General features: G+C 35.1%; 1 protein-coding gene across 1 annotated transcript; it reads right to left on the bottom strand.

The window, feature by feature from the left end:
- Positions 1-5,820: 5,820 nt before the first annotated feature.
- LOC135193591 (prostatic spermine-binding protein-like) lies at positions 5,821-14,538 on the bottom strand. The gene is made up of 4 exons (XM_064216682.1): positions 14,496-14,538; positions 8,465-8,735; positions 8,218-8,394; positions 5,821-5,992 (listed from the first exon to the last, which is right to left on the bottom strand). The coding sequence occupies exons 1-4, from the start codon at positions 14,536-14,538 to the stop codon at positions 5,821-5,823; spliced, it is 663 nt and encodes a 220-aa protein (XP_064072752.1).
- Between the last annotated feature and the right edge of the window lie 760 nt (positions 14,539-15,298).

The following is a 15,298-nucleotide window of genomic DNA, read 5'->3' on the forward strand; positions in this document are numbered from 1 at the left end:
GTAGGCTGTTGCGGTTCGGCATGTAGATTCTATCGAGAATAATCAGCACGAAACTAACTAATTAATCTTCCGATACTCAGTTACATAAATTTGAATAATTTTAGATTTCAATAATCTTCTCTACATAGATATAAATAGAAAGAATCTACATTCCGAACTGATAGTAGCTTTAAATTTTATTGAATCATGTAAAATGATTCAATAGTTACAAGTTGCTACTCGAATAATGTACATTTTGATTTGATTTAATAATATTGTAAAAATATTTAACGTTTACAAACAGCTAACAATTTCGGGTATTTATTATTGGAACGAAGTTATTTAACGCTTACAATAGAGTGAACTGGCAGAAATCGTCGCGTAAGAAAAAGCGTGCCCCTCCAGGCGACCTTCCCTCTATTTCTCTCTTTCTCTTTCTGTCTATCTCTTTCTTTTATATACAGTTTTATATAACATTATTTTAATCATTTTTATGTAATCGTTTTTATTTATTTTTTCCTATTATACATAATATAAAGCGAATGCTTCGTTTCAAACTTCGTTCGGGTATTGTCATCACTTTTTTCATTTGAATAATTGACTGTTAAAGAAAAAACTTACAGATTATCTTAACTAAAATACGAGATACTATTAAGGTGGATTGCAAAAACCGGGCACCGAGTAGCCCTCTTGCGTTTGACCTGTTTTACGACCTAGTTCAGATAAATGCGAAATAAAACGTAAAATTAAATGAAAAAAAACATATACGTTAACACACCCCTGTCTTTGTAATAGTTTATAGTCAGTATCTATAGTCAGTCCCTCTCTGTGTTTTGTAACTCTTAAATATGGATATAATATATTATGCTTTAGATATGTATTTGTATTTTTAATAGGTAACCGGACGGGCAAATGGTTTAACTAGCTGATGGTAAATGGTCACCACCGCCCATAGGCATTGACACTAACCCTAGGAGCTTAGATTTTATATCGCTTGTGCCTGTAGTTACACTGGCTTACTCTTTTTAGCGGTAGAATATCTGATGAGTGGGTGGTACCTATCCAGTCAGGCTTGCACAAAACCATAAAGTCAAAGTTATATGTGGCATGTATAATAATACAAACAGAAAACATACGAAAGTAATTTAAACTATACAAAGGAGTACTAATCATAATATAAGATCGCTGCCAGCCAACCTTTGAGGTACTGAGATGAGAATTAATCAAGAAAGATACCTAACTTTTAACGGTACCTTTAAAAGTTGTTCGTGTACAAATTAATTTAACTCAATGTACTTATATCTATATATAAATATTATATTTAAAATTGAAATAAATAAATATTATTTAGCATTGATTAATACACACACTTAATAGTACATAATATACTTATTATATTTATATCTATAGTTAGTATATATTCGTACTGTTTATTAAGTAGTAGGTATATACTGTATTTAAGTCAAAATAATAGAATTACTATTGTTTTAAAGATTTTTTTGTATGAGAAAGAACGATGTTTACATTAAGTATTTTTTTAACCGACTTCAAAAATGAAGGAGACCCACCATTCGACGCGTATGTTGAGTTGTTATTGAGTTATTTTACTGCGTTATTTTTTCGAAATATAGAAACTTTGCATTTGGAATTTACTCGCATTTCGGCCTAAAAATATTCCCGAAACATTCTATTCAAACTTTTTTTAAAATCACATCATAAAATTTCTTAACACTTCACTTGTGTTTCGACTTCCCGATACGATAAATAAAAATGTTCACAAACTGCTGGCGCGCGAATTGAATTAAGGATGGAAGTTGAAAACTACTTCGCAACTTAGGTAACCTCTATAAAATTTAGAAGTGCTGTATGTGACCGTCATCCTATATATAAATTATGTCGAGTCTAATATATAATTATGAATGGACGTTTGATCGGTCACCATTAAAGTTGGTACATAATGGGTATTTTGTTATTTTATTTCACTTCATATCCTTTTTTGTAATTCGCCGCTCAATGACGCTGATTCACCTTTTGCAACACCTTTTATATTAATCAATCGATCGCCATCAAAATTGGTATAAATATATAAAAGTATAACACACGGACAAGAAAATTTCGGCCAGTTTCTGCAAGTATAATATAATATTGAAGAATCAATATACACATATAATTATATGTAATTGTCGTTAACGTCAATAATTTTATTTACGTTCCGCTTAGTAAGTTCAAAAGAAAGTCGCAGTTTCGATCCACAAACCATGGCATTAACATTGCGGGTCTCATTTTGCTACAAGTTTATAATTATTTAAAAAACAATAAACCTGTCACAATATATTTCCAAAGCAAGTTCATATCTAGAACTTATTAATATAAAGCAATCTTTAAACATTTCTTTCCAACCACATTAGCAGAACCACAGTATACAAAATGCCAAATATAATCATTTTTCACATATCATGAGTTTTCAGGAAATTAAAACAAAATACTCATAAAATCTGTTTTTAAACACAAATATGTTCAAAACGATATTAATTTGTGCTTTGTGATGTATCATCTAAATCATCATTCATTTAAACATGATCATTCATCAGATCATTTAAAAAATCACAATATCGTTTGATTTTTTTTTTTAATTTTACCGGTAATGCATTTGTGTTCCGTAATTTTCTTATTTATAATCTGGAAAGGGTTATTAAAATAATTGTATGGAGTCTGAATAATAATTTAATTTACAATCATTTACTCAAAAATAGATAGCAAGATATTATTAATGACGATTATTTGCACCTAAATAAGTATATTCATTATCGTTTCATTATAAATAATTGATAAGACATTCAATATCTTTTTTTTATTACAATTATATAATATATTATTAAATATAATGTGAATCAAATCAAAACCAAATTCACAAAAGACGAGGCGTTGAAAACTCCACCTGGCATACGTTCGTGCGTTTCTTTTCATGGAACCATCACTCAGTCAACGCTATCATAGGATAATTTTATGGTATATAGCGTTTTTTAGAACTGACTACAATGAACGCGTCGACAGGAAACAGTAAATCAATCAATACTCATTAATATCGTCTGAAGGTCGAGCCGCAAATAGCCTTATCGATAAACTTTCCAAAATATATCGTCCATGAATTGCGTGACACATTGAATATTTATTTAATATGCAAGTATCGTCTTGAAATTAACATGATAATGCATCGACAGTTTTATTTCAAGCAACTGTTATTACGTCGAAGGCCACATGTTTCAAATACAAGTATCAAGGTCATCAATATTTTATTAAAAACCCAATACGGCAATGCTTTCTGTAAGAACTTGTTTCGTATCTCAGTCATAAAATATTGACAACCGACGTTGGGTAAAACGCCATTTTGATGCACGTACCGTTACGATGTTATACTGATTGACTTTCTCGCTGTTTTAGCGAAATATGAGGCTAAGGGTTCCGGGGCCCTAAAATCAAGCCCCGAGTTAGGCTATTTAAAATTTACTGGATTTTTCCGTCAAAAAATTCTCAGTAGAAGCCCAGAGTCTAGAAAAATATACTCTAGAGTTTCGGGAAGCACGTCAAGCTGTTTTTCCATAGAACTCTTTCCAGTCGTGTGGGATCTGCGAACTTGTCTCAATTAAGAATGCATAAGGCCACATGGCTGAAATCGGTCAGATGAACAGCATATTATTGTGGTCAATGTCGCATATTACTTCTGGATCACTTCTCACATCACTTTCGGTATTTCACTAAAGTTATATACAGTGAGTTTTAAGAATTCTGTATTGAATTGATTTAAAAAAAATTTATAAAATAACATAAACATAATCAGCCTGTAAATTTCCCACTGCTGGGCTAAGGCCTCCTCTCCCGTTGAGGAGAAGGTATGGAGCATATTCCACCACGCTGCTCCAATGCGGGTTGGTGGAATACACATGTGGCAGAATTTCGTTAAAATTAGACACATGCAGGTTTCCTCACGATGTTTTCCTTCACCGCCGAGCACGAGATGAATTATAAACAAATTAAGCACATGTAAATTCAGTGGTGCCTGCCTGAGTTTGAACCCGAAATCATCGGTTAAGATGCACGCGTTCTAACCACTGGACCATCTCGGCTCATAAAAAAAAATTAAATTGGTTAAATTAGTAAACATCCAAGCACAAACAAATTTAGGACCCGCATTACTTCTTTATTAATATTAGAGCTAAAAAATACTTTAACACGTTTAAGACTTCAAATTAATTCAATTAAAGGTATCTGAATGCCACTTATCAATATTCAAATGGTGTAAAGAAATTCTCTTTTCCACTTTGACTACTTATCGAAAACTCACGTCTACTGAATAATAAAGTATTATAAATAAATGTATTATTGAATGTTATCGACAATTTCACTAAAATATTAATTATTGATTGGAATAAGTTTCAGTTCATACATCTTCAAAATAACTTTGATACATATTTAAAATCAATTCGAAAGTCACATTGCATTTAAATGTGACTTTTGTATCTATGTTTATTTAATAGATCAAATTGATTAAATTGGAAAGGATTTATGAGCCACGATGGATCTTATTAAAAAATCACGCACTTGAATTCGAGAAAGCGCCAAAATCACTTGCCTAATTTATATTTCTAATTTATCTAAGGCTTTTTGTGGCGGGTTTGAAAAACATCTTTAAGGAATCTACATGCGTCAAATGAAATTCTGCAACATGTAAAATTAATAAGTACAGTTTTGATGTCGAGCAACTTTATGTAATAAGCTAATACTGTTTTACGCTTCTGCGTGATATACTAAAAAACTAAATCGTCAGTTCCATAAATTGCAAAGAACTTGCCTTTGTACTATATAATCGATTAAAGGAACAAAAATCTTAAAGAACTGTCTCGTTTGAATAAATAACTTTGCAACATAATTATTTAATATTTTTCGTAGTAAATTAAAAATATGCCAATAAAAATAGAAACAAATTTTAGTTGTAGTAGGCAAGCACTTGCAAGCACTTTTAAATCGTCGTTTTACATTTCAATCGACGACAAAACTTCCACTGCCAATAAAAAGTTATTGGGTCAAGGAATGTTTTACTTCGTAGTTGTATTCTCGGGGATTTTTTATCAGCAACCAGGAAAGAGTTAGCAATGTTAAACTCCCGTGCCGAAAAAAGACACTCACTCCATTCATATCGAAGTAATGGTATTATAACTTGTATTTCCACAGACAATAACATCTCCAGGTCAGACGGTTATTATCCGTATAATGCCTAAAATCAGTCAGGATATGACCGTCATCGTGAACGTCATAGTCATCATCATCGTCATCGTCATCGTGAACGTCATCGTCATCACATCGCCATCGTGAACGTCATCATCATCGTCATCGTCATCGTGAACGTCATCGTCATCGTCATCGTCATCGTCATCGTCATCGTCATCGCCATCGTCATCGTCATCGTCATCGTCATCGTGAACGTCATCGTCATCACATCGCCATCGTGAACGTCATCATCATCGTCATCGCCATCGCCATCGTCATCGTGAACGTCATCGTCATCACATCGCCATCGCCATCATCTTCGTGAACGTCATCGTCATCGTCATCGTCACCGTCATCGTCATCTTCATCGTCATCTTCATCGTCATCGTCATCGTGAACGTCATAGTCATCATCATCGTCATCGTCATCGTGAACGTCATCGTCATCACATCGCCATCGTGAACGTCATCATCATCGTCATCGTCATCGTGAACGTCATCGTCATCGTCATCGTCATCGTCATCGTCATCGCCATCGTCATCGTCATCGTCATCGTCATCGTGAACGTCATCGTCATCACATCGCCATCGTGAACGTCATCATCATCGTCATCGCCATCGCCATCGTCATCGTGAACGTCATCGTCATCACATCGCCATCGCCATCATCTTCGTGAACGTCATCGTCATCGTCATCGTCACCGTCATCGTCATCTTCATCGTCATCTTCATCGTCATCGTCATCGTCACTGTCATCGTCATCGCCATCGTCATCGTCATCGTCATCGTCATCGTGAACGTCATCGTCATCGTCATCGTCATCGCCATCGTCATCGTCATCGTCATCGTCATCGTCATCGTCATCGTCATCGTCATCGCCATCGCCATCGTCATCGTCATCGTCATCGTCATCGTCATCGTCATCGTCATCGTCATCGCCATCGTCATCGTCATCGTCATCGTCATCGTCATCGTCATCGTCATCGCCATCGTCATCGTCATCGTCATCGTCATCGTCATCGTCATCGTCATCGTCATCGTCATCGTCATCGCCATCGTCATCGTCATCGTCATCGTCATCGTCATCGTCATCGTCATCGTCATCGTCATCGTCATCGCCATCGTCATCGTCATCGTCATCGTCATCGTCATCGTGAACGTCATCGTCATCGTCATCGTCATCGTCATCGTCATCGCCATCGTCATCGTGAACGTCATCGTCATCGTCATCGTCATCGTCATCGTCATCGTCATCGTCATCGTCATCGTCATCGTCATCGTCATCGTCATCGTCATCGTCATCGTCATCGCCATCGTCATCGTCATCGTCATCGTCATCGTCATCGTCATCGTCATCGTCATCGTCATCGTCATCGTCATCGTCATCGTCATCGCCATCGTCATCGTCATCGCCATCGTCATCGTCATCGTCATCGTCATCGTGAACGTCATCGTCATCGTCATCGCCATCGTCATCGTCATCGTCATCGTCATCGTCATCGTCATCGTCATCGTCATCGCCATCGTCATCGTCATCGTCATCGTCATCGTCATCGTCATCGTCATCGTCATCGCCATCGTCATCGTCATCGTCATCGTCATCGTCATCGTCATCGTCATCGTCATCGTCATCGTCATCGTCATCGTCATCGTCATCGTCATCGTGAACGTCATCGTCATCACATCGCCATCGTGAACGTCATCGTCATCGTCATCGTCATCGTGAACGTCATCGTCATCGTCATCGTCATCGTCATCGTCATCGCCATCGTCATCGCCATCGTCATCGTCATCGTGAACGTCATCGCCATCGCCATCGTCATCGTGAACGTCATCGCCATCGCCATCGTCATCGTGAACGTCATCATCATCGTCATCGTCATCGTCATCGTCATCGTGAACGTCATCGCCATCGCCATCGTCATCGTGAACGTCATCGTCATCGTCATCGTCATCGTCATCGTCATCGCCATCGTCATCGTCATCGTGAACGTCATCGTCATCGTCATCGTCATCGTCATCGTCATCGTCATCGTGAACGTCATCGTCATCGTCATCGTCATCGTGAACGTCATCGCCATCGCCATCGTCATCGTGAACGTCATCGCCATCGCCATCGTCATCGTGAACGTCATCATCATCGTCATCGTCATCGTCATCGTCATCGTGAACGTCATCGCCATCGCCATCGTCATCGTGAACGTCATCATCATCGTCATCGTCATCGTGAACGTCATCATCATCGTCATCGTCATCGTCATCGTGAACGTCATCGCCATCGCCATCGTCATCGTGAACGTCATCATCATCACATCGCCATCGCCATCGTCATCGTGAACGTCATCGTCATCACATCGCCATCGTCATCGTGAACGTGAACGTCATCATCATCGTCATCGTCATGGTGAACGTCATCGTCATCACATCGCCATCGCCATCGTCATCGTGAACGTCATCGTCATCACATCGCCATCGCCATCGTCATCGTGAACGTCATCGTCATCACATCGCCATCGTCATCGTGAACGTGAACGTCATCATCATCGTCATCGTCATCGTGAACGTCATCGTCATCGTCATCGTCATCGTGAACGTCATCGCCATCGCCATCGTCATCGTGAACGTCATCGCCATCGCCATCGTCATCGTGAACGTCATCATCATCGTCATCGTCATCGTCATCGTCATCGTGAACGTCATCGCCATCGCCATCGTCATCGTGAACGTCATCATCATCGTCATCGTCATCGTGAACGTCATCATCATCGTCATCGTCATCGTCATCGTGAACGTCATCGCCATCGCCATCGTCATCGTGAACGTCATCATCATCACATCGCCATCGCCATCGTCATCGTGAACGTCATCGTCATCACATCGCCATCGTCATCGTGAACGTGAACGTCATCATCATCGTCATCGTCATGGTGAACGTCATCGTCATCACATCGCCATCGCCATCGTCATCGTGAACGTCATCGCCATCGCCATCGTCATCGTGAACGTCATCGTCATCACATCGCCATCGCCATCATCTTCGTGAACGTCATCGTCATCGTCATCGTCACCGTCATCGTCATCTTCATCGTTATCTTCATCGTCATCGTCATCGTCACTGTCATCGTCATCGCCATCGTCATCGTCATCGTCACTGTCATCGTCGTCGTCATCGTGAACGTCATCATCATCGTCATCGTCATGGTGAACGTCATCGTCATCACATCGCCATCGCCATCGTCATCGTGAACGTCATCGCCATCGCCATCGTCATCGTGAACGTCATCGTCATCACATCGCCATCGCCATCATCTTCGTGAACGTCATCGTCATCGTCATCGTCACCGTCATCGTCATCTTCATCGTCATCTTCATCGTCATCGTCATCGTCACTGTCATCGTCATCGCCATCGTCATCGTCATCGTCACTGTCATCGTCGTCGTCATCGTGAACGTCATCGTAAACGTCATCGTCATTAATTATAATGATATTGACTATAAAATAATATGTTTATTCTATGATCTTATCGAGAACTGTTTACTTATATGTATATATTCATTACTTGCTACGGAGCTGTTTGTACAAAGAATTAGGTACATTAATAATTGTATGAACAACTCGGGTAAAGTTTACTGAATGGTACTGAATGACTCTAGAATTTTTAATATGGTTTTCATTTCAAAGTGTTTCATTTTCGCTGTCGTTTATTCATAGTCAGTAAACAAAATGGAGTCCGTATAACAAATATAGAATAATATCAAATGAAGTAATTTTAAAATCTATTAACCGGTGATGCGATGTTACTAAGCATTTATGTATCCTCTAAATGCTAAGCATATATGTATGAATTACTATTAAATGAAAAATTTATGAATACGGTAAGAAAAGTTTGTGTCTCGAAAGTTACTTTACGATGATAATACACTAAAAATAAAAACATTGCCTCTGGACTGTTTATGTGTGTGTGCCAATATGAGCCAAAGATGATTACTCCAGTGTAGCTAAAAGCACAAGGCACGCCAGTGTGATCTACGTCTTCTTTCCAAGGTTGATGGAGGATTGCTTATGTAAGGAATTGTTAAAACATTTAACAGCGCCTTTTTTAAGTGCAATGGTGACCACTTATCATCAGGTGGACCAAATTCTAAGCCATCTATCTATACCATGAAAAAGAAAAAGATTGTCCAGCGATAAGAACAAGTGAATCATAAACGAAGTTTGCAGGTTGAAATCCAGGCAAACACTGAATTTTCATATGCTTACTTTGTGTTTTTAATTCATCTCATGCTCGGCTTTGAAGGAAAACTGGTGGAAAACATCGTGAAGATGATTGATGAAATACACGCGTGGCATATTTGCATGAGGCGGTTGTAAATTTGAGCTCCAAAAATCACCTCTAAAAGGAGAGGAGGACTTTGGGCATCAGTAGAACACACTGTTAGTTTTTAAACAAAAATGGTTACAAATAATAACATTAACCCAGCTAAGCTGATTGTTTTTTCTAACCGATGGTAGGTTTTTATAATCAATATAGAGTAAATGAATCTAAACTGTACTTGATTTGGTAAAATTACATAATTTAAAAGCGTGACTTCACTATACCCTGTTCAAGTTAGCTTGATCTTTTTGACAGACGGACTAGTGATGAGAAACAGAAAATATAACATATATAACAGTCGATGGAACGATGGAATGCGTAATTCAAATCAGAATTCAATTTTTTTAACTTATTTTTCTAAAAAGAGTTATACCAGCTAAAGAGATCCCAACCACTAGCCAAAGAGACCCCAACCAAAAGTACCCCCGTTTGTAACAATAACTTAACAATGATCTTTAATAAGGATTTTTGTAATCGATATTTGTAGCAGTTACTGCCTGTTATTCGCATTCCTACCTTCCGACTGATGTAATATTGTACAAGCGTCTGTTATTTTCAGTGTTTCTACTTAAAATTTACTTTGTAGCAATAATATATAATAGAAAAAATCTTTGAAAATTTTTCGGATAACGCTTGAATCTTTAGGAACTTTTGTATTATTTATATTTTTGTAAATATTATTACAAATTTTAAAAAAATAATTTAAGAAAATAATATTGTCGTCATTACAAAGTTATGTCGACCAAAAAAATTTACATCTGTCCAAAAGATCGAGCTATCTTGTACAGAGTATAATATTTTTTATGAAGTACTTTTAGTGGCGACTTATCTATTTGTTAACACTATGGATTCGATAACCTTTGAAAGTGCGTTTCCGAAACTTTACCAATGTGTACATTTTATCAATCCCATAACTTTATTTAACGTTTCATTCTGGGCCAACTTACATCAACTAATAGGCTATCTATCACGAGATCATTGTATAAATATTTAGTAGATTAAGAGTAAAAAGTTATATTAATAGTAGCTCATCTGATTGTAATGGACTTAAACCCTTAAAATCAGGTTGTAAGATAAATGTTTACGAATGAAGATATTATTATATTACAATTAAAAAGTATACTTATTTACAATATTACGAATTCAAAGACATTATCTCACACGAAAATAACGTGTTAGTGTGAACGATCAACATCTGACCACATGATGTGCAATTAAAACCGACACGTGGACAATAACTCGTATAGAATCTTTCACTCACGAAGGCGCGCCCCTCTGCGCTAAATTATCGGAGTGCAGTACGAATGACGCTCGTGCTTATGATAGCTTATTGACCGAAAAAATAAGAGTTAGATTATATTTGTTAATGTGCGCCGACAATGTATGTATGTACAAATCTATATTTCATATTTGTGCAAATGAAATAAAATACAATAATGTTTTCGATTTCGAAAAAAAAATATTTTTAAAATTTATTTCTACTTTAATTTTCCTTACAGAAACCCAGTTTTTACACAAACAATATAATGTAAATACGTATAATTGTAAGAATTTGACGTATTTACATACATATACAATAAATTGCTGAAATTATTTTATATAACCTTTTTTTACAGGATAAAATAATAAGTTTTTAATTTTTATGAATATTTACATTAAATTGTTTATATTTTGTATTGAATCTTTAAAATGTTCGTCATTTTTTAAGGAAACGTGGTGGTAGAGCTTCAAGCAAGCCTATCTAGAACCTACTCAGGCGGGCAATACCAGGCTTTATTTATAATATGTGATGAACACCTATATCCATCAAACATTCTCTCGCCAAACAACAATGCTTACTATTGTTGTGATTTTACTTAAAGGATACGTGAGAACAAGGGACGTAATATCTTAGTTCCCAAGATTGGTGGCGCATTGGTGATTCATAAAAGATGATTAATATTTCTTAAAGTATCGACAATGGGCGATGGTGACCACTTTCCATCAGGACTACTGGTCACCCCTTACCATCACCAGTATGGTAAATGGTATCCTTTACCAGACTAAAACGAATTTTAAAAAAAATAAATTACATTTCAATCGAATCTAAAAAAATTAAATATCTTTACAGCGAATCGTTATTGAATTAATATTATAAACGAAAATATAATAAATCATTTACATGGCTGCTGTATTGGAACAACAAAATCACTGAGTGTCTGAATGAATCTGATTGCTCTGAGTACCAGACGTCAGTAATAAGACTCGTCTGGCTTCCTCGGCGACACGCTGTCTAATTTGACGTGACTCACTCAATCGTCATTTCGTAACAAATTAATTGTCTTTAAATAAATCATTTTAAAATAATGTATATATTTATTTAGCCATTAATGTTATTTACGAGCTGCATATTATTTGGAAATGACAAATCAATAATGAATGTAAGACAAATACTAAAGCGTTTATATATTTTTTTATTTGATGTTTATTTGACATTAAACTTAAATAACTATATGATTCGATAGAGGCGATAAGCTATACATACTAATTTGAAATATTTGATCCAAATCTCACAATTACACACGTAATACAATATCAATCGTACGAATTTCAAATTTTCGGATATCAAAATAATAAATGTTATAATATAATTATTTACTAAAGATGATGATAATATTTTTTTAGAAAAACATTAAATTTTTGCTTGTCACATCAGAAAACCGAGTTAAACTGCGAAATGCAGCTACTTATATAAATAGTATAAATGCGTTGCATCTCCTGGTATAAGTTTTACTTATAACGGTGTCGTAATGTTTTCAGTTAGCTTTTATATAAAATCCCCATTTATTAGTAAAGATTCATCATTCTAATTTCATTTTCATTCAGATTCATTCAGCTGTTCGCACGTTTTACAACAGATATTAAAAAAATACAGATATTTTTTTCTAACTAGTCAGTATATTAAACGAGTAAATAAAACTATATTTAATGGGTAAATAAATGATTCTCTTAAAAAGATAATAGTTTCAAAATCATTTAATTGTTTTATTTAAAAATATCATATCATTACGAATATCATTTCAAAAAAATATTTTATGAAAGCTACTACCATAATAAGCTAAGCTTATACTGTAACACAATTTTTTTAATCTTTTTAACAAGGAGTGTGTCAAAGGTGATGTGTCGGTATAGCTCGTTATTAATAAATAAAAAGCACACCTATAAACCTATTCCAATCACGATAGCAATAAAGACAAATAAACAAGTTTGATACCTTTGATTTACTCGAGTAATCTATGACATTCATCACGGATCGGTTCGATTCGAAAAAATTGCGTTTTGAATGTCGTTGGAATTGCTATCAAAACTTTTCAAGTAAAATTAAAGTGGATATATTTAGTTAATTGAAATACTGTAATAAATAAAGATATATTCATGAAGAACTGTTTGTAATGAATAATATAGCGGAGCTATTAGCAAATCGCATGTATTATGTAAATCTAAGATTGTTTATCTCTACTCATCGAGATGGCATTCAAGGTCGACATTTGTATTATTTAAAAATATTAAAGAACATAAATGATTTCCGTGCACTCACGTTCAAAACCAAAATAGATGTAGTTTATTCAAGTTGGCACATAAAAGTACTTTTGTATCGTTATGTATTTGAATAAAATATAAAGCCAAAATGGCGGCAAAAACTCTACTAACATATTTTTTGTCTGCGGTTTGATCCTGGAACCATGAAACTTATAAGCTGGGTTAACTTGACCAAACAGACAGTTATTAAGAGTGTTATCTATTTCTTGTGTCTGTGTTTACTGTCGCTCTACAAAGTGAAACCTGATAAAACATTTGCATTTGTGAAATGAAATATAGTTTTTCTTTTATTAAACTGTGCACCATTTTCATTACTTCAACGTTTACAAGTATGTACTTTAGAATAGTCAAGCATTTTCATTTTGAACTTGTGTGTGTGTTTGTTTGTTACTCAAAATAGAGGAAACTAAATAAATATATACTCGTAAAAAGATGAGAATTGTTCTTGAAGAATCTGAATACAGAGAATTATAATAAACTTAAAGAGTTATTTTAATACCTACCTATATATGTGTAAATATGTAGGTAATGACAAAACAGTTCAGTAACATTTTTTCTTCCAATTTTTAAGTATATTTTTTTTTAGCTGTCCATGAGCTTTGAAAAAAATGGTAAAGGTATTTTTTCGAAACTTGATATTTTTTTCTAATTTACAATAATCATTATGGTGGAATTTCTATAACTGACCGAACACTAGTTTTGTTGTCTTTTCCCTTTATTCAAATGCTACTTAAGTTGAATCCCAAGAAGTAACCATTTAAAACAAAAATGTACAATATGCATAAATATTTCCAAAGAATTCTTCATAAACTTACAAGTGGAGATTGAAAAGTCGCTCCCACATTCTGGAATTCTATTTGTAAGTATGCGTCATACTTTGCAAAGTTGAAGTATAATCCTTTTAAGAATTTCAAATAGTGACGTGTTAATATTAATTTTGGAAACATTTCTATTCAAAATTTTGATTTTATTTGTCCAAATAAAAAGCCTTGCGGTCGACGCAGTTTTTATATTCTCCATTCATCTCTATAATCGCTGGCTGTATAAGCCAATATGGCCCAGTGATTAGAACGCGTGCATCTTAACAGATGATTACTGGTTTAAACCCGGACAAGCGCCGCTTAATTGAACGTGCTTAATTTGCGTTTGTAATTCATCTCATGAAGGAAAACATCGTAAATAAACCTGCATGTCTTCAATTTAAATGATATTCTGCCGCATTTTTTTCACGAAGCCGCATTGGAGCAGCTTGGTGAAAAAAGCTCCAAACCTTCACAAAGGGAGATAAGGCCTTTACAGTCTGTTACTTTAATATTGCTAGTCACATCCTCAGTCTTCATCCTTAAACATGCTATTATTCATATAATAAATACATAAATATTTGTATACGTCATAAAGTCATAAAATCCATTATACTGAACACGCTTCTTGTAATATGATTTTAATCCTTTCCAGCGAACGGTTAATTTAAAAATAGTCATTATTAAAAAAAAACTACAAAAGAATTATAATACAAATTTATATTATTAATAAACCTAAAGACTTTACCCAGGAGCGGGGTATCTGCAGTTTAAATGTACACAGCCTTGATAACAACGAGTATTTTTTAAATAAAAAACAAAATATTCACAGACTTTTGTGTCATTTTACTTTTGTGGATCAACGAGTATTTAAATCGTATTGTTATCAGTAATAAGCATGCATTGCAATCGGCCGCTACTCATAAATAATTCTGTTTATGCACAATTATGTTACAAACTGTTATAGCAAAACTTTTCCAATGAATATTGCGTTGCATATATTAAATCGAAATGAAATTCCGATAAAGTTATTGAAGTCGATATCACAATCTGAATCAAATTTTACTATTCGAAAATACGTGTAATATTTTAATACGTTATATGAAATTTATTTTACATTTATCTAACTATATTAATATTTATCGTCTTCGAAGTAGTTTATATTCGTTTGTTTTAAATAAAACAATAAAATTCGTGCCATTACTGATCAATGATGTAAATATTATGTAAAATTTATGTTTCCACAGATTTCGATAAAGGTATTGCAGACGAACACGCGAAGAACGTTATCTACATATAA

This window comes from Vanessa tameamea, chromosome 13 (genome assembly GCF_037043105.1).
Source record: "Vanessa tameamea isolate UH-Manoa-2023 chromosome 13, ilVanTame1 primary haplotype, whole genome shotgun sequence".
NCBI classification, from domain to species: Eukaryota; Metazoa; Arthropoda; class Insecta; order Lepidoptera; family Nymphalidae; genus Vanessa; species Vanessa tameamea.